At 44.0% G+C, this 17,822-nt stretch overlaps 7 protein-coding genes across 10 annotated transcripts; 2 read left to right on the top strand and 5 right to left on the bottom strand.

The window, feature by feature from the left end:
- Positions 1 to 157: 157 nt before the first annotated feature.
- Positions 158 to 1,300, bottom strand: LOC111077895. Its single transcript, XM_022372362.2, has 2 exons — positions 462 to 1,300; positions 158 to 397 (listed from the first exon to the last, which is right to left on the bottom strand). The coding sequence occupies exons 1-2, from the start codon at positions 1,291 to 1,293 to the stop codon at positions 213 to 215; spliced, it is 1,017 nt and encodes a 338-aa protein (XP_022228054.2). The 5' UTR covers positions 1,294 to 1,300; the 3' UTR covers positions 158 to 212.
- A 359-nt stretch (positions 1,301 to 1,659) lies between these two features.
- LOC111075830 (myosin-2 essential light chain) lies at positions 1,660 to 2,163 on the bottom strand. Its single transcript, XM_022369326.2, has one exon. It carries the CDS (start codon positions 2,161 to 2,163, stop codon positions 1,660 to 1,662), a length of 504 nt encoding a protein of 167 aa, XP_022225018.2.
- A 1,845-nt stretch (positions 2,164 to 4,008) lies between these two features.
- LOC111077978 (dynein light chain roadblock-type 2) lies at positions 4,009 to 4,454 on the bottom strand. The gene has a single exon (XM_022372507.2). The coding sequence runs from the start codon at positions 4,353 to 4,355 to the stop codon at positions 4,062 to 4,064; it is 294 nt and encodes a 97-aa protein (XP_022228199.1). The 5' UTR covers positions 4,356 to 4,454; the 3' UTR covers positions 4,009 to 4,061.
- A 1,817-nt stretch (positions 4,455 to 6,271) lies between these two features.
- On the bottom strand, positions 6,272 to 7,492 carry LOC111077879 (vesicle-associated membrane protein-associated protein B-like). 2 transcript variants are annotated; one of them, XM_022372351.2, is made up of 2 exons: positions 6,736 to 7,492; positions 6,272 to 6,657 (listed from the first exon to the last, which is right to left on the bottom strand). In XM_022372351.2, the coding sequence occupies exons 1-2, from the start codon at positions 7,406 to 7,408 to the stop codon at positions 6,320 to 6,322; spliced, it is 1,011 nt and encodes a 336-aa protein (XP_022228043.2). In that variant the 5' UTR covers positions 7,409 to 7,492; the 3' UTR covers positions 6,272 to 6,319. The 2 variants fall into 2 exon arrangements, with proteins under 2 accessions (XP_022228043.2, XP_022228035.2); XM_022372343.2 differs by having other exon boundaries at positions 6,273 to 6,669.
- Positions 7,493 to 9,429: 1,937 nt separating this feature from the next.
- LOC111077904 (serine/threonine-protein phosphatase 4 catalytic subunit-like) lies at positions 9,430 to 11,198 on the top strand. 2 transcript variants are annotated; one of them, XM_022372374.2, is made up of 2 exons: positions 9,430 to 9,528; positions 9,970 to 11,198. In XM_022372374.2, exon 2 carries the CDS (start codon positions 9,975 to 9,977, stop codon positions 10,899 to 10,901), a length of 927 nt encoding a protein of 308 aa, XP_022228066.1. In that variant the 5' UTR covers positions 9,430 to 9,528; positions 9,970 to 9,974; the 3' UTR covers positions 10,902 to 11,198. The 2 variants fall into 2 exon arrangements, with proteins under 2 accessions (XP_022228066.1, XP_041449702.1); XM_041593768.1 differs by lacking the exon at positions 9,430 to 9,528 and adding an exon at positions 9,553 to 9,907 and having other exon boundaries at positions 9,970 to 11,197.
- Positions 11,199 to 12,151: 953 nt separating this feature from the next.
- LOC111077854 lies at positions 12,152 to 14,742 on the bottom strand. 2 transcript variants are annotated; one of them, XM_022372313.2, is made up of 3 exons: positions 14,517 to 14,742; positions 13,755 to 14,460; positions 12,152 to 13,684 (listed from the first exon to the last, which is right to left on the bottom strand). In XM_022372313.2, the coding sequence occupies exons 1-3, from the start codon at positions 14,562 to 14,564 to the stop codon at positions 12,321 to 12,323; spliced, it is 2,118 nt and encodes a 705-aa protein (XP_022228005.2). In that variant the 5' UTR covers positions 14,565 to 14,742; the 3' UTR covers positions 12,152 to 12,320. The 2 variants fall into 2 exon arrangements, with proteins under 2 accessions (XP_022228005.2, XP_022228014.2); XM_022372322.2 differs by having other exon boundaries at positions 13,755 to 14,451; positions 14,517 to 14,739.
- A 564-nt stretch (positions 14,743 to 15,306) lies between these two features.
- On the top strand, positions 15,307 to 16,108 carry LOC111077941. Its single transcript, XM_022372449.2, has one exon. It carries the CDS (start codon positions 15,394 to 15,396, stop codon positions 15,994 to 15,996), a length of 603 nt encoding a protein of 200 aa, XP_022228141.1. The 5' UTR covers positions 15,307 to 15,393; the 3' UTR covers positions 15,997 to 16,108.
- The last annotated feature ends 1,714 nt before the right edge of the window (positions 16,109 to 17,822 follow it).

Raw genomic sequence — 17,822 nt, forward strand, 5'->3', positions numbered from 1 at the left:
TCACACGCTAATGAACTATGGCCGCCAATTAGCCAATGGCCATGGCCTCCGCTTTCAAACTGATTAGCCGGAGGAGATGCAGAGATGACCTGAACCTAAAACAGACCCACAGTTTCCGCCAGTCCTGGGAGTGATGGAGGGAAAATAATACATTGAATTATTGTGCACAGCTTAAATCTGGAATTTAATTAACCAATATATAAATTGAAACATTATTCTTGATGACACGGAGCACCATCTGGCATATTCTGGCAGCTGGTGGGAGGAGCAGTCTTTGTGTCGTAGCTATTCGACTCTGAGCCCGCTGAAGTGTTTAGTACTCTGGAGCTGACGAAGCCCATGAGCATGTTTAAAAGCGTATCTATCTCGTCAGGATTCATTATAACTATAAGTATAACTACAAGGAAGAAAAGCAGGATCAAAGCCATGTTAATTGTTACGGAAGAGAAGCCTCTGCTTACCTCCCACAACGGCTCCGCCCAGTAAGATTATCTGATACGTCTCTGGAAACTCGTTCAAGGATATGCGAATATTCGCTCGGATATTCAAATCATTCACCTCCGAGTCGTTACTGATGGTAATGGCATCATTGCACTCAGCGGTCGGATTGGCACGAGTTTCATTGAACTCGTTGGCAGGCTCATTTTGGCTGTGAGCTGCCAGCGCTACGACCTGGTTGATAATCACGCGCTGTGAGGCCCTACGGATTGTCAAAGCCGCAGAGTCCAGCAGCGACCTAGATGGGGGCGCCACGGGAGCGGTCTGCAGGTCAACGTTGATGCGCCTAATGCAAAGCTCTGTTTCGGGTATCTTCTTAAAGATGGCTAGAATGGAAGTGGAGTCGCTGTCCTTTTTGACACCAGTAGACGGGCACACGATCGACTGAACGCAGAAGTGATGGCGATACTGGCATTCGGCTCGGAAGTCAAAGTGATTCAGAGAGATGTTGACCTCCAGGGAGCTGTAGGGTTCGACCAGACCGGTGGCTCGACTGACGTGGTAGGTTTGCCCAGCATTTGACTTCACTTTGAAGAGCACTGGATGTGGATAGAGATTCGTAAGGGTCAGTATACGCCTCTGGATCCGATCGTACGGAGCGTAGAATATAATGTTTTTTGGACTGGTGCACAGAAGGTCGCAGCCATCACATTCCTTCCCGTGTGTATCTTTCGAGCGATGATTGCCCTCGTGTTTGCTGCTACTTTTGCCGTTGTTGTCGTCCATGAGAACTGAATTTTGTTGGGAATCGTGTCGGCAATTTTGAGCTACAAATGTTTTTGACAGCATTTGCATACTCGTCTACTCGTCCATTCCAACTATCCAGAAAAGGCCAGGCCGTGTTTGGCCCAGTGCCCAAACCAACTGCTGACTGAATCGCTGACCAAAGCTGCTGGTGGTGGCATTCTCACGCATAACCATGCCGTTGCGCTGCCAAATGGTGGGGGCTTTTGCCATCAATTCCACTTTAGTCCAGTCATACCCACAAAACCGAAATGATGATGAACTCAACTGTCAATTGATGCCGCGAGTTGCATTTCTGGGTCGTGGCCAGTGCAGAATGGAATTGCCTGGCGGCCTAGAGTTGCGAAATGATTGGCTATAGAAAGAACATTATGGTCCCACACACATTTATTGTAAGTCAACTCAAACTCTATTTTTCTAACCATCCAAAATGGCATGCACCAGCTCCGCATAGTTGACCAGGCCCTGATCGTTGACACGCTCCTCCAGCAGGTCATCCATCTCCGCCTCGCTGAGGCGTTCGCTGCATTTGGTTAGCACGTGTCGCAATCTGGCGGCGGGCAGGTAGCCAGTGCCCTGGTCATCCAGCAAGCGCAAGCTGGAGATGAACTCTTCAGCCTTCTGCTGGCCCATGTTGCCATACAGCACACCCGAGTCCTTGCCCAGGTTGGAGTAGATGCCCAGGACCTCCTCGAAGGAGATGCGTTGCAGATCCGCTGCCTGCAGCTGGTGGACGTGGTGCTGCAACACAGACTCCATCGGATTGGCGCCCATCACGCGCAGGCAATCCCCCAGATGGGACACGGATATCTTCCCATCCCCGCGATGTTCGTGCTGCTTGAAGGCTTCTCGCAGCCACGGTAGGTGGCCGCAACTTTTGGGTTTTGGCATTGTGCGCGGAGCCTGTTTCGATGATGACATGGCGCTACACGCGGCTTCCTGTTGCTTCGCCAATTGAAGCTTCAATTGACTGGTTGGTTACACAGGAACGGGTCTGATAAACGGCAGATGCAGGAAACAGTTTTTCGGCTATTGTTTTACTTATCTATTACTTGGATGGTTGTGATACACAAAAATTCAATTGAACTGGACATGCTGACAGATAAATATCGGTTGTTGTGGGACCTACATCTAATTTATAAATGATTTGGAAGAGGCATAAAGTTAACTGAGGTAAAAAAAGAATATTTGTAGGCTGATTCTAAACTGTTATGATGAGTGATACGAAAATTTGTATATTCTTTGAGCTGCTGACAGTAACGTTTACCACTGACATTCCTTAAGTATAAATCGATGGTGTTTGTAAAAGGGTGAATAAAGTTGTAGATGAAGGAGGAGTTCTCTAACGATGAGCTCGAAAACGATAATCCGCTCGAGAGTCGAGCAGGGCGCTGTCAGAGCGCGCTAACAGTGAGCTGTAACTGGGGTGTTAACAGCGTTATTGCCCTGTTAGAAGTGAACATTGAGCATAATTTTGACACGACATTTGCAGGGCCGATACCCAAAACAATTGATTGGTTAAAAAGAAAATTGTACTACCTTGCATAGGGTTGGTTTATTCGAGTCGAAACAATGGTTATTCCTGAAGATGTTCAGAGATAAATTTAAAGTTATCAAGCATTTTTAATGTTTATGGCACGACTTATTACTAATCCATAGTTTCATCTATTATCCATAGCTAATGTTTGCCTGCAATGGCTTCAAGATTCACTCAGCCAGGACTAACAAATCAACGACCCTTATATCTGTATATCTGCATCATTGAGAGCACCTGCAAGTGACCGCAGGAGATGTCCTGTCCTTTCCAGTGCCTGGTGCTGGTCCTGGTGGTCTTGGTGCTGGTCCTGTCCTCGTTCTGGTGCTGCTCCTGTGACACACTTAACCGATTTTGCAACCATTTTGCACTTCGCTTGAACGCACTTCATGCAATTTGATGTTTATGGAATTATCACAAGCCAACAGCTTTGCCCTCGACAAAACGAGACAGGGACAGGAACAGGGACAGAGACAGATGGATAACCGTCGATGTCCTCCCAGCCAGCATCCATCCTGTGTGCCATTCCCACCGACAGACTTTACTTAGTTATCGTCTGCGGTGTATGGATGAGAGCTCGTGTGCTCATGTGCTCGTGCCTCCTTCATTCTGCCTGGTGGCTCATAATGCACTTTGCATGTTAAATATTTAATTAAATGAAAAATAGCAAAACCCTCAGCAGCAGCAGCACCACCACCAGCCTCGCATGTGCTCCTGCATCCTGTCAAGGGCCACAAAATATAAAAAAAAGTTCATTTGTTTCGTGGCGGTTGCTGCCTCAGTCAGTCTTCATTTATTGTAAATGAGTTTGCCGGCACAGGATCAGGCTGTGGCCCAATGGTGGAGAAGAGCGTGGAGTCGCGAGAACTGTGCAGCAATGTGTGGGTATACGGATACATATTGAATAAGACTCACCACGCACAAATGGCATTTCAATTCAATTCCAATTCCCAATGCAAATAATTTGCAGCGCAGCCGAATACCATTAATGGTGCTGCTGAAATGTTCAATGACGAATGCCTAAAGCCCAGCCCTTTAGGAGCCCAATCCCCCCCAACCATTGGCATGGGCCTGTCTGCCTGTGCGTATTGGTGAATATGTTAATAACATTTCATTTACCGAACATTTCTTTAATTCAATATAATTGACTTTTATAGCAAATGAGATGTGGAGGAGGCTCAACAGTGTGTGGTAAAGCCACACATGTCCGATATGATAAATACTTTAATGACTGCAATTCAATTTTTAAGTTTTATTCAGTAACGTAATTTTTGGTTGTTGTTGCCTATTCGGATGGCTTCTGTATGACCACCAAAAAGTAATCGTCCTTCGGGCACAGCATAACCTCATGGTTCAGCGTACGCATACGCAGGAACAAGAACTCGTTGGTGGCATCCAAGTCGAAGACCACTTGGCGTGCCTTCTCCCGCAGGGTCTGCATCGTGGCCGCATAGTGCACAGTCAGGGTGTTGTCCAGGGTGGTCTTGATCGGTATGCCGTCGTTGTCAATCACCATGATGCCCACAACGTTCTTCAAGGACTGGAAACGCTTCAGCATCTCCTCCACTTCGGCCGACATGCTTGCTGTGTTTTCTCTAGTAAGTTTTTGTCGAGTATTTGTATGAGAGAATTTTTCGTTTGTTGTGTATAGTTTCAATGTCAGAATTATACTGATTCCATGAAGCACTACGGATTGGTTTTGGGAATGTTATTGACATTTCATGGCTCACTTTGATTTCATTTGCAAGTTAACAAACTTAACGAGTCGATACAAGTTCCATGATGTTGCCGCATAATCCGCACTTTTGTTGCCGCAAATAAGCATTAAAGTTCGTAACAATGCCGGATGCTGGACGGGGCAGAAGTTTCGTTTCGTTTGGGAAATTAATTGAATGCTGTTGATGCCAGTTGCTCCTTGTTGAGTCTGGTCCTTGCACTCGAATTGCAGATGAAATGCTTGCATCAAGTTTTGTGCGGAAATTATGCCACTCTTCCGGACCCGAAGCTGGACCCCAGACGCCCAGACTCAGACGCCGGACAAAGGCAGACCATCTGGAGAGAGGCAGACACTCAGACGAATGGACTGGCGGGACAGAGTCAGAGTCAGTGCCAGAGCAAGAGCCAGTGCCAGTGGCAGTGGCAGACCCATTGGAAGTTGTTATGAAAAGAGTGTAAAATTGTTCACTTTTAAATTAATTAAAAGTCTTAAAACTCATAATGAAATTACTCAAACGAGCAGACAGCCGCCAGACAACAGAAGGACATCGCACAGGAAGCAAGGAGTGGAGTCAATATGGAAACTCAGCTCTCAAATTCCATATGCATTTGTGTGTGTGCCATGCCGTGCCTCTGTGTGTGCTGTGCCTCTGTATGTATTGGCTTGGTGAAAATTGGGCAAAATTAAACCACCTTTTTTGGGAGTTCTTTCTGGCATTTTTGGTCAAAAGAGGAAAAAGGAAATTCATTTGATAATTAAATCAATGTTCAGGTGAAAAACCTCAAATGCAATTTGTCATGCAATGCTCGAAAAGTCAAAATGTGCAAAATGATCTCTAACTTTGTTATTAAATGGGTGTTATAGGTGGAAATGTTGTAGAAATGCTTGTTAAGGGGGTACAAAGTGGACGTTTGAAATGGGTAGAAATGCAACCAAAATAGTTGGCAATATGCTGTCATAAATTCTATTGCATATTTGTTGAATAAATATTTAGTTTTACTCGTTGCACTGTCATAAAAAATATAAGAGGACTCCTCAGTCCCATTCCCATTCCCCTGGCTGCTGACTCCGATGTTATTTGTGCAGCATTGCACACGAAACTAAAATATTTACAAATGCTCTGGCAATTTATGCAGTCTGCAAACACTCGTCTCGCATTTTATTAGTTATAAAGTAAAGAAGAATAAAAATAATAATTTCAGGTTTCACTTTTTGCCACTTTGTTCGGTTCTGTTTTGTTGGTGATTTATGCTTGCATTTGACTATTTGCTTTAAGTGGAATGTTGTAACAATGTCATTTTAATATTTATGGAAAAAATTCCTGGCTTCTAGTGGTTATTTTAATGCAAAAGCTAAAAAGCAATACACAAATTATTGATGCATTGCGTTGATTGGCATGTGCTGTCCACCTTTGTGGAGCGGAGCTGGTGGATATTGTGGAACGTGGGAGGAAGATACTATTGGATTTATCGAAAGGGTTTTATTTTTTTAATCCTTGCCCAAGACATATCGATTAGAGGTATAATTTCTGACTTTAATAGGCCTTTTCCTTATTCTATATTTGTACATATATTCCCTGATCTTCATCAAAACCTCACCCGATATACCATTTCCTGTATGCCCTATGTCTTGATCAAAACATAACACATATGCATAAGTATATCCCACTCCATAAAATGTATATCTCTATTTTTATTTAGCTACCAAAGTAACAATAAGTTGATACACAATTCTTTGAATCATTTAATTTTGTTACGAATTGCAATTTAATATGTTTTTGCACCTTTAAAATATATTTTATCGTTTTCACAATCATTATTTATTAATTAAACTTTACCAACATAAGAAAAATTTAGCATGGACTCGTAGTTGTCAGGAAACGTTTGTTTGTGTGGTGCTCCAAGGGTGAGCAAATTACTCAAATCCATATATTTTAAAACATTTTCATAACAGCAAGACTTCAGATAATTCAAGAGATCCACAGTCAAGATATTCTTACCATCCAAGAGCTTCTCATATTTCAAGAGACTCCCAATTGAGTTTTCGCAATAGTTCCAAAATTTCTCAAAGTTTAATATGTTTAGATAATTCAAGAATTGCTCATAGTTCGAGAACTTAAAGGTGTACTGGATGCACTTGACAATAATCGAAATTATCAGACAGCCTGCAAATATAACTGAATAAAACGATCAAGCCCATGTAAACTGTTCAGGATAAATGACCCTCCCTCTCCACTGCTTACCTGCCACATGGAATCCAAGGATTAAACAAATAAACAAGAGCAACCAGATACGTTGCTTGTGGTTTGACTTCTGTAGCCTCTGCTGTAAAACCTCCGGATCAAACTGCTTCTTCTCCTGCTGCTTCGCTGTCTGTTTCTGCAGGCCCAGCTCCTTCCGCTGCGGCATCTTCTTTAGCAGCGGCTCCTCTTCCACCTCATCCCCGCTTTTGGATAAGATATCTGAGAGCTTGAACACATTCCCGATCTCTTTGTCGCCATGGTTCACATTCAAGACCAGATTCAACTGGGATGGTGTCAGTGGAGGGGGTTCCAGGCGCACGGGAATGCTCGCCACCCATATATCTGAGCGTGGAGTCCGCTGAAAGATACTTAGAGCGGACTCACCCTGGCGCAGTCCATTGACTGGACGATAGATGGACTGAACGCTGAAACGATGGCGATAGCAAATATTCGACTGGAACTGAAAGTAGCTCAGGGTAATGATGACCGTAGCGGTGCTTAAGGGTTGCACCTGCCCGGAGGGGGGACGGACGCTGTAGTGTTGCACCGCGTTTGTTTTCAGCTTAAAGAGCAGCACCCACTTCGTGGGATTGATCAATGTAAGCACTTGCCTCTGGACGCGATTGTATGGAGCACTAAATATCAGACTTTGTGGGTTGCTAACCGATGCCATGTCGTTTCGCTGCTCTTTCTCTCTCTGTTTACTGTATATAAAAAATATGATCAAATTTATTATTGACTTGTTTTGTTCTACCAGAGAACTGACATATTCTGAGCATGCTGTGGGACAGTATTTGCATAGGCGACCCATAGAAAATATTTAACTTGATTACTTCATATTTAAAGCTATTTTTATTTAATTTAATCAACTCTGCAGTGCATTGATTTAAATTGTTTTTGACTCCTGAACGTTGTAATGAATCTGTGATTAATTGCAAATTAATTGATATTTTTTTTTGGTATAAATATTTATTCATGTGTCGTATTTCCGCTGCTTTGTCACCTCTGATTTCCTCACTGCATCCAAATTTGCATAACGATGTTTAATAAAGAATAATTTATTAATCAGTGAAATCATTGGCCATATTTGCAAATATCTGAAAATATCTGCAAATATTTCATCAATTGCATAAGGCGATAATGATATATCAACGGGGGAATGCAGACTCGACCCGACCCGACCCGACCAGCTTCAGGCGCCAGGCGCCAGGCTTTCGCTCTTCAGCTTCCAATTTAAGGTGGAAATTTCGTGTAAGTGAATTATGAGAATCTGATTTAATTTTCAATTAGCATTGGAGCACACTCACTTTGTACGCAGATTACCAATTACATTGTCATGCATTGTCCTGCCAGTTCCCCTTTATCTTCTCCTTTCCCGCTATTTTGGTTAATTTCGTTTTGGCCAAAATTTAAATGATGATTGAGCAGCGCTGCTGCCTGTAGCTGTGGCTCTGTACGTGCGTACTTTGTTCCTAATTGAATTTAATTAATTACAATGCAGGGCAGTGTGTGTGCGGCTTCGAAAGAAGCCTCAAAATTTGTCTTGTAAAGGGTTAACGATACATGTCACAAAATAAAGTGTAATATTTCCATGACCATATAGCCCGATGCCTGGTACACATTTGCACCTACAATCTGACAGAGTGTATCCCCTTCCCTGCGGATAAAACATCGTTCAACTTGGCACACAAATCCACAAAAATCGTTTCCCTGCCCCCATCTGCAATTTGATTTAGAGCGACTTAGGGAGAGTTTTTTTTGGGAGACAGTCAGTTTCCTTTTATAAGCCACTGCCAGTGGCTCTCTGGCGAGGAGCTGGTAAAGTGTGACACTTTTTCATTTGCCGCTCGCTTGCCTTCGCAAAGTCATAAGGAAAAGCAAATGCCTGGGGATACAATTTTAAATTAAATATTATAGCGTTGACCTGGCCTCATGTGTAGGCAGCCTCTGGCTCTGTCCCGGCCCTGATAAATGCGTAAGCATGCGATATCCAACTGTGCTCGAGGAGGCGGGTTATCTGACTCTGCCGTGCGGCATTGCTTGTATCTGCACTCGACACGTATAGTACTTGTTCGTCTTGTTCACCATTTTATTACAATTTTCTGCTAGCATATAACCTTTGTGTTTCTGCTTTTCCACCTACATGTCTCGCGCTGATTTTCCTTTTGCACTCGACGTCATTGAGCGACTGACGCAAATTATGTGCGTTCGCTATCAAAATATCTGTGAAGGAAATGCATTCCTATTGATTCCTGCAGCGAATGGAATTCGATTCGTTTGAAACTTGAATTCGAGTTGCTTCGATAGGACTCCAAGTCCTATCAACGGCAAACAGCTGACTCGATAGGCAGAGATGTGGTGATGGCACATATATAAATGATAAATAAAATTAATTAGTTGCAATGCAAAACTAGTACAAGGAAACCTCTAAAGGATACTACCTTGATGGGACAAGCAGAACTTTTCCTGCTTTTACTTCTGCTCGATTGTTCGACTAAACTTAAATGACATATCGATAGCATATAGCTAATATATTACGCAGAAATTATATAGAAAATGTTGCATTTTTATTATGCATTTTTGCATTATTGTAAATATTGTAAATTAAATACGAGAATCAATCAGTTTGATCTTTCAGAGTGTTTCTGGTATGCAATTAGCTTGATCGATACATCGATCAAATTGCGTGTGCCATCGACAGACAAAGCACGTACTCGATAGGACTTGGTGGCTGACATTACAAGGAATTTGACGCAGATTAATATAAATACAATATTTCATCTTATTGTTCAGGTAAATAGTCCAAAGAATACTCCTTGTAGTTGCATTAGTTAAACTCCCACCAGTCTTCAACAATTTTCTTTACTCCACACTCGTCACATGTTTTTGTTTTGCATTGCACAACCCACGAGGCAGCGGCTTCAACAACATCAACAACAACACTGCATTGAAAATTTGTTTATTTGCTGCTTCGAGTGTAAAATAATTCAAGTAATCAATCAAATTGTGTTGGTAAATAGTTTAAACAACTCCTTGAAAAAGTTTACAGCCGGGCTACAACTTTGGCTGCTACTAAAAAGTGACGAGAAGCAAAAACAAAAACGAGAAACGAGCGTGCACGTTGCTAACCACAAATAAAAATATTGTTGAAAGAATTGTACCTAAATTTTAAGTAAGAATCAAGCAACATGTAGCCCCATTTATTCTACATTTAGCCACCATTTCTTCCTGCAGACAACATGTCCCAATCTTTCGACTTAGATCGCCAGATCGAGCAGCTGAAGCGGTGCGTAGCCCTCGGGGAGAACGAGGTGCGAGTCTTGTGCCACAAAGCCCGTGAGATTCTCGTTGAAGAGGCGAATGTACAGCGTGTGGACACACCCGTGATTGTTGTCGGTGACGTGCACGGACAGTTCTACGATGTCATGGAGCTGTTCCGCATTGGCGGCGATGTGCCCGCCAACAATTATCTCTTTCTAGGTGACTTTGTGGATCGTGGATTCTACAGCGTGGAGACAATCCAGCTGCTGCTGGCCCTGAAGGTGCGCTATCCGGATCGCATTACTTTGATACGCGGCAATCACGAGTGTCGCCAGATCACCCAGGTCTATGGGTTCTATGATGAGTGCCTGCTCAAGTATGGAACCTCGGCCGTCTGGCGCTACTTCACGGAAGTCTTTGACTATCTGAGTCTTTCGGCCATCATCGATGGCAAGATATTCTGTGTCCACGGTGGCCTATCGCCGTCAATAACGCGCCTGGACCAGATCCGCGTCATCGATCGCAAGATGGAGACGCCCCACGATGGCAGCATGTGTGACCTAATGTGGAGCGATCCAGAAGATCAAATTGGCTGGAGTATTTCTCCACGTGGAGCCGGCTATCTCTTCGGCTACGACGTTGTTGCTGAATTTAACAGAGTCAACGATCTTGATGTCATCTGTCGGGCCCACCAGCTGGTCATGGAGGGATACAAATGGCATTTTGAGCAGACCGTACTGACCGTCTGGTCGGCACCCAACTATTGCTATCGTTGCGGCAATGTGGCCGCTTTTCTGAAATTGAACGAGAACCTGCAGCTTAGCTTTTCCATCTTTCATCCAGCTAAAGAGGCGACTCGCGGCGGCCCACCCCGGATGAATCCTCAAGCTGAGTACTTCCTCTAAGAGTTATAGTCCTTAGTATAGGAATACCTTTATTTTTGTGTGTTTTTTCCACCCTGAAGAAGTTATGGAAAAGTTTTCTATTAGTTTGTATCATTAATATAATCCTTGGTGAAACTTGTGCAGAATATCACCACAAGAACACGAGAATCTCATAAGAGGCAACCAAATGCAGAGACTCAACAACAATAAATAAGAACTAAAAGAATAAACGAGCACAAAGAATGAATATGAATAAAATACCACTAAATAGGTATATAATTATCACAAAATATATTGTTCACCATGTATCAGCCACTTTCTATGATTCCCTACCACAAATGGAATATTTATCAACCTACCAGAATTTTCTTGAATATTTGTACTGGTTCCACTTTAATACTTGGAATAGCTAAAGCATTTGCCTATCAAAGTGAAAAACTTGTATAATATTTAACTGAGAAAAAAAAGGTCAACAAAGCATAAAATAGCAGAAAGGATAAAAAAAAAAATGAGCCTTGACATCACCTTTTTCAATCAACTAAAAAGTGTCTTCTTTGGCCCCAACTGCCAGGCACCACACAGCCAAGACACACGAGTGTCTTTTTCTGTGGCACCCGCAACCAACAACCAGCAACCAGCACCCACCACCACTGACTCAATAAGCCGGCATTTTATTTGCATTTTTTTTTTCGTCACTTGTTCGGGCTGCTGTTGCCCCAGCCTCAGCCCCAGTCTGTCTCCAGGGCTGTCTGTCGCCATTTCTGCCGCTTGGTTGGGCCAACAGTCGGGGGCGCCACCAGCCTCCTTTTTCACTTTGTACACTCAACGCTCCCGTCATCGTCATCTGCGGATGGAGTTGGAGGCAGGCCGAAATGGTGGTGCGGCGTGCGGCATTGGCGGCAGCAAATTCATCATCGTCTCAGCACGCGTCTGTCAACCGCGCTAAGGATACAATAAATGTCTTTCGCGGTCGCCCATCTCTCAGGCAGCGTGTCCCGATATGTCCCGCCATCCACCGTTGTGCAGAGCACCCTGTACGGGATCCAGGTCCAGGTCCAGGGCTCTTCTGAGTGAAATACTCTGTCGGATTAATATGCAGTAGCGTTTTGCATTTTTTTTTTGTTGGTTTCCCTTCCTTCTTCTCTTTGGTTTGTATCGTCATTTTCCGTGGCTGTTGGTTTATTCATTTGCCTTTGCCTTTGGTTTTCTTTCTTTATTTATATTTTTTTTGTGTGTGTATATCTTTTCTGCAGACTCAGACTCAGGTGCACTTTGGGGATAACAAATTAAACAACTTTATGCAGCTAGCTGAAGCAGCTGGAATAAATTGAGCTAAAAATATGGCTGGGCTCGTACCAGTGCTAAAGGGATAAAGCTTCATTGATTGGCTAAATTATATTATTCGATCAATTTGGATTATACAAAAGTACAATAGGAAATTCAAGACTCTTTCTCTTGGTCGGGATCGCTGCTTTGCTTGGGTGGACCCTGGGGGTGAGCCTCCTTCAAATTGCTGCTCTCGACCTTGCTGAGGAGAATCAACTCATCGAAGGCCTGCTTGGCCAGCCAGTGCAAGATCGGATTGTTCCACAAAGGCATTATGCTCTGGCGCGTCTCATCGACGGGGTTCTCGCAGTTGGCCAGCTTCTGGTACCAGGTCCACGTGAAAATCATGGAGCGCATCTTGTAGCGCCACAAATGATTTGGTATGGAGCGTATGATGTCCTGCAGATGCCCCGACGCGTCAGCGGTCAGATTCTCCAGGACAGTAAAGTCCACCAGACGGTAAATATCTTGCATATTCTTCAGATACGTGATGTTGTTCTCCTTCAGCGCAGCGATAGCCAAGCGGATATATTCCTCTGAATCGATGGGGCCCTCGAGCGGCCGAAAGCTCTTCTGCACATTGTAGTTATCGAATTGGTGCAGCTCCTTGCATATGTCATCTCCGCAATCCTTGTAGTCGTTCCACCAACTGCCCCACGAGCGATAGTTCTTCTCGCGATACACCTTCTTCCACTCCTCGGCTATGGTGTGACGAATGATCGCGTCTTCCATATCATCACTTTCAATTAAGCTGCATTCGACTTCGATTGCAGCTGGCGGATTGGATTTCTTGATACCAATACGATAGGCGGGATACTTCTTGAAGAAACGCACCGCGTGAGATCTCTTTTCCGGCTGGGGCAGCTCGAGTAACGTATTATGAGTGGCGTACTCCAGTCTGAAGCCACCAATGCGAAAGACTTTCTCTATACGTTCCGGACATGCGCGCTTCTCTGTCAAGGAATCATCAAGTTTCTCTGCCTTGCGTTTGCGTTCCTTTGCCGGAGGGTAAGATGTATTCAAATGGAGCAGCGAATTGATTCCCTGACGATTGAAGCCCTGATCAATCAGACTATAATTCTTCGTATCGTATGAGCCGCCAAAGTTGCCAAAGTTGGCAAAGTTACGACGTTCCGACCCATAGCTGGGACGATCGTTTACAAATCCGGAATCGTTGCCACTATGGTAGTCATTAAAGTATAAGGAGCTGCGATTGCCATCGCTACTTTGGAAGCTGACATTGAAATTCTGGAAGCGGCTATTTGCATCCATATTAGGGATGATGCGACTGATATTAAAATTCTGGAAGCCACCGTAGCCATCAACATTTAGAGAGCTGCGATTGGCCTCGAAATCCTGAAAGCTGCGATTGCCATTGTAATTTTCAGAGCTGCCATCATCGTAGTTGGACCAGCGTTCTGCATTGAAGTGTGTAGGGTGACGTTCTTGATGCGAAGTTTGGGTATGAAAGTGTGGATCTGAAAAGGTATTTGCAAAAGCCCACAATAAGCGAACAGCAACCAGCCAAAGCATGCCGGCAATATTTACCAGATGGATTGATGGAGTCCATGTTGCGGACCACGGGTAGGGCACTCATGGCATTGAACATTGCTGGCCCGCCTGGAAGGTTTTGACTAAAGCTGTTGGCATAGTCACGTTGTGTATCAATAGGGGATACACTGCGACCGCGACCGATAGGAGATCCTGTGCGACGCTGACCAATATAGGATACATTTAGTCGTGGATCAGTAGGAGATTCGTTGGCACGACCTTCTGGAAGGTTTTCACTGAATATGTTCATATAGTTTGCCAGATCAGTAGGCGGTTCATTGCGACGTGTATGAATTGGGGATCCATTGCGGCGTGTGGCAATGGGGGAAACACTGCGACGTGTGTCAATAGGAAAGCCGTAATCGGCACGGCCTCCTGGCCGCATTGAATTGAATGCGTACGTATAGTTTCCATCATGCTTTGAGAAATCCTCGTGCTGGGGATCAGCAGGCAGCTCATTGCGCCGAGCATTGAAGTGAGGATCCAAAGGCAATGCGTTGCGACGTGGACTCCAGAGCCAACCAACACTCTGCGGCGCCGCTGGTGGCATCGGTGGCGGCGGACAATTGGTGGCCCGTCGAACATCCCCGTAGCGGTCGGGCATGGGTTCGCCACGCCTAAGAATCTCATCCACGTTCGGGACAGAGCGGTCAGTCAATCTGTCCGGATAATAGGGCGGACTCTGCCCAGGCATCTGCAAACACTCGAATTATAATACATGCTTACGGCCCTATCCCACTGGACTCCACTGAAACTTACGCGAAGATTCACATTTTGACGATAGTTTGCATCGGACAGGTACTGCATTTTTCAATAAACAATTTAAGCACAAGCAAATTAAACAAAACACAATTCTTTTGGAACAATTTATTCCGTTTTTTACGAAGTTAGATCCGCTCGGGACTGAAGCACAATTAAAACTGATGAATTCATCAAAAAGGTTGCCATGTGGCAATAAAACAAAGATACATATCTTGGCCTACTATGTACATAAATAAAAACGAAGTAAACTTATTTGAATGTGGATCACAAAAAAGGTGCAAGGTGGCAATGAAGCGATGAGACGCTTCAAACAGTCCTCGGAACTAGTTCACCAACGACTATCGATAACTAATAAAAGTAAGCTTTAACAATCAGCTTTCGCGTTTATTTTACTGAAACAAATTTGTATATTATATAATAAAAATCTGTGGAATATTCTTTATTTAACACATACTACTTGTTATTGAGTATATTTGTATAAACATATGCAGTGGACGCTACAATGAACCACAGACTAAACTAGTTCAGTGGAACCGCAAGGGGAACCTGAACTTTGTTTCGATTTGCAGATGCGACGCTGCCAGATTGGAAAAAAAGAAAATATTTCTTTAATCTTAATTCATTTATTTACAAAACTTAAGCAATATAATAAAAATATTATAAAATAACGTCCAGACCCGGCATTTATTGGGTTTTAAATATTTGATACTTCAAAACTATTATCAAAGGAACCTGAAAAGGCAAAATAAACAAAAAATGTATGTTAAGCAGTAGCTTTGGTTTGGCTTTAATGTCAGTATAGTTTAGGGAGTAGAAATACTCTACCGTAAATTTAAAAATTATATTATATTTTTAAATAATATTTTTAATCAAAATGGAACCGAGCTTCGTTATTGCCACGATCATAGCAATCTTCTGCCAACAAATGGAGCTCTGCTACGATCCCGCCGGCTATGTGGGACTGGAGTCGACGCTCTTCATACTGATTTCCATTGTGGCACTAAACAAACTGCAGGGCTACCGGAAATCATACAAAACCCTTTGGGAGACAACGGCGGAGATAATTTTCATCTGCCTGACGATGCAGGTGCTTTTGGTGACCGTGTGGTATGTCGCCTACTGTTCGCTGCAGGCCATAGTGGAGGCTCTCTTCAATAGTGCACGCAGTTTGTTGAGTGACAAACACGTTGACAAACTGAACACAGTGCAGCCATTCGCATGGACCATCTGTATGCTAACGGTGGAAATGGCTTTCGTGTTCGAGACCATCCAGATGGATGGACTGCAGTTGTACTTCGGTGTCATAGATGATCTCCCGTCAGAGAGTGTGCTGTCAATAGTGGCCGAGCAGGAGGCCAAAAACGAAAGGAGGGAGCAGCGCCTGGCCAGGCAGCGGGACAGAGGATATTCCCGACAGCCAGCAAGGAGATCAGTAAATCGCCGCGGACCGCGTTCAAAGTCCAGGGCAAGTAGATAGACGGGGGTGACAGCACCTCTGTGCTGATATGGAAGCTTCTATTCTTCAAATGCAGCCTTTAAGTGTATCAAAATTATTACGAAATATATTTCAACATAGGAAACATTAGAAAAATTCAAAACTTCAAAGTTGTTTTTTTTTTAACATCCAGCAGGTCCAGCATAAATTATTGGAGTTGAAAGTACATATTTTCAATCCTCTTCAGTTGTCAATTCCATTCAAGAATCTTCGTTTAAGAAACGCTTAAGAAAATACACTCCAAGCTCTGCCTGCTCCATGGGTTTCGGTAATAATTTATTGCAATCACTCAACTCAACGGCCCCGTCAATGGCGACAATAAAAAAGTATAAAATAAATGGTGCTCGTAGTCGTCTGTGCAATATTTTAAAATTGCATCCCAAAGGATGGTACAGAAAAAAAAGGCGAGAGAGAGAATGAAAGAATGAAAGCATTCGAATAAAACAGAACACGTCGCGACAACGAATGGGCAAAAAATTGAAATAAATAAGATATAAAATTGTGGCACAAATACACACACACACACACACACACGCAGAGAAACAGAAAGAGAGAGAGAGAGGGACAACAATTTATGCATCAGAGATACGATACGAAACACATATACAAAACATATAGGTTTACGATCCCCCATGCGACCCATTCGTTGCGATAAGTGTGTTTATTTGAGCTTGTCCAATGCAATATTTACAATGCAGCGACACCCATCTTTGGGGGCAGACCAGACAGGCACAGGCACAGGCTCCATTGCCATGCCCCACACGGCGTATGTGGAATGTGGCAGAAGGATGTAGGATGGAGATGTGCCTTTGGGCTCGCGACTTATGCTGTTTGCTTATTTTGTTGCTGTTGTCCTCTGGCTGCTGACTCGACGACATTGCCACGCCCCGTGTCCATGGTCGCAATTAAAGCAAACAACCAGAGGGGAGAAACTAATCTCAAGCGGCTCGTAAATTCCGAGCGGGGCATTCCTGTGGGACACCCAAGGATATCCAGCGATTCCCTCAGCCATTCCCTATACCCCAATCCCCATCCCATTCGCACTGCTGCGGTGGCAATTGAAACTATGCACGAATCCTGCGACGCCAGCGGAATGACTAAGCTGGCTTTCTAATTCCTCGTCTTTGTTTGTTCGCCCTGCCAGGGAGATGCTGTGAGAGGATACCGAAAGAAGTGGCCATCGCATGTGCTGCGGCGGGCCACACGGAGGTGCCACACGGAGTGCCAGTTGGCATGGAGGGACATAAAGCGGATGTTGGAAGGCTGCTGCTGCTGCTGCTGCTGCCGGGTTGCCTGGGATCCTTGGCGTCATTTGCATATTAATTAAATGTCAAAAGGGTAACGGCAAGCAAACAGCTGCTGCTCGTACTCGCCTTCAATTAAATTGACTTGCGATTTGGATTTGGATTTGCAACTTTCCCAATCAAGGTCAATTTGGGGAGAATACTGTAAGTTAGGCATGCACGGGAGATACTCTTTCTTATGGGCTACTTATTTGAAAAGAGCTGAAAGTTGTTGTTGTATATCTAGCTTACAAGCTTAGCCACTCGAGAGGTGTGTGGATCGTAAGAGCGGTAACATTGCCCGCTAACAGTGAGCTGTAACCGAGAGCGTTAACAGACTGTTAACGAACAACTATATAGCCTGGCCTGTTAAGCTGGTACTTTGTGATCTCCCTTTCCATTCTTGCTGTTTAGCAAACAGCTGTTAAAACTGAGTAGACTCCATTGGAAAAATAGTGTAAATATAATATCAGGCACTCAGCTTAGAGACAAAGATTGTGACAACAGCTTCAAATGGTTGCCAAA

Source organism: Drosophila obscura, unplaced genomic scaffold, assembly GCF_018151105.1.
Source record: "Drosophila obscura isolate BZ-5 IFL unplaced genomic scaffold, ASM1815110v1 contig_200, whole genome shotgun sequence".
Classification (NCBI taxonomy): Eukaryota; Metazoa; Arthropoda; class Insecta; order Diptera; family Drosophilidae; genus Drosophila; species Drosophila obscura.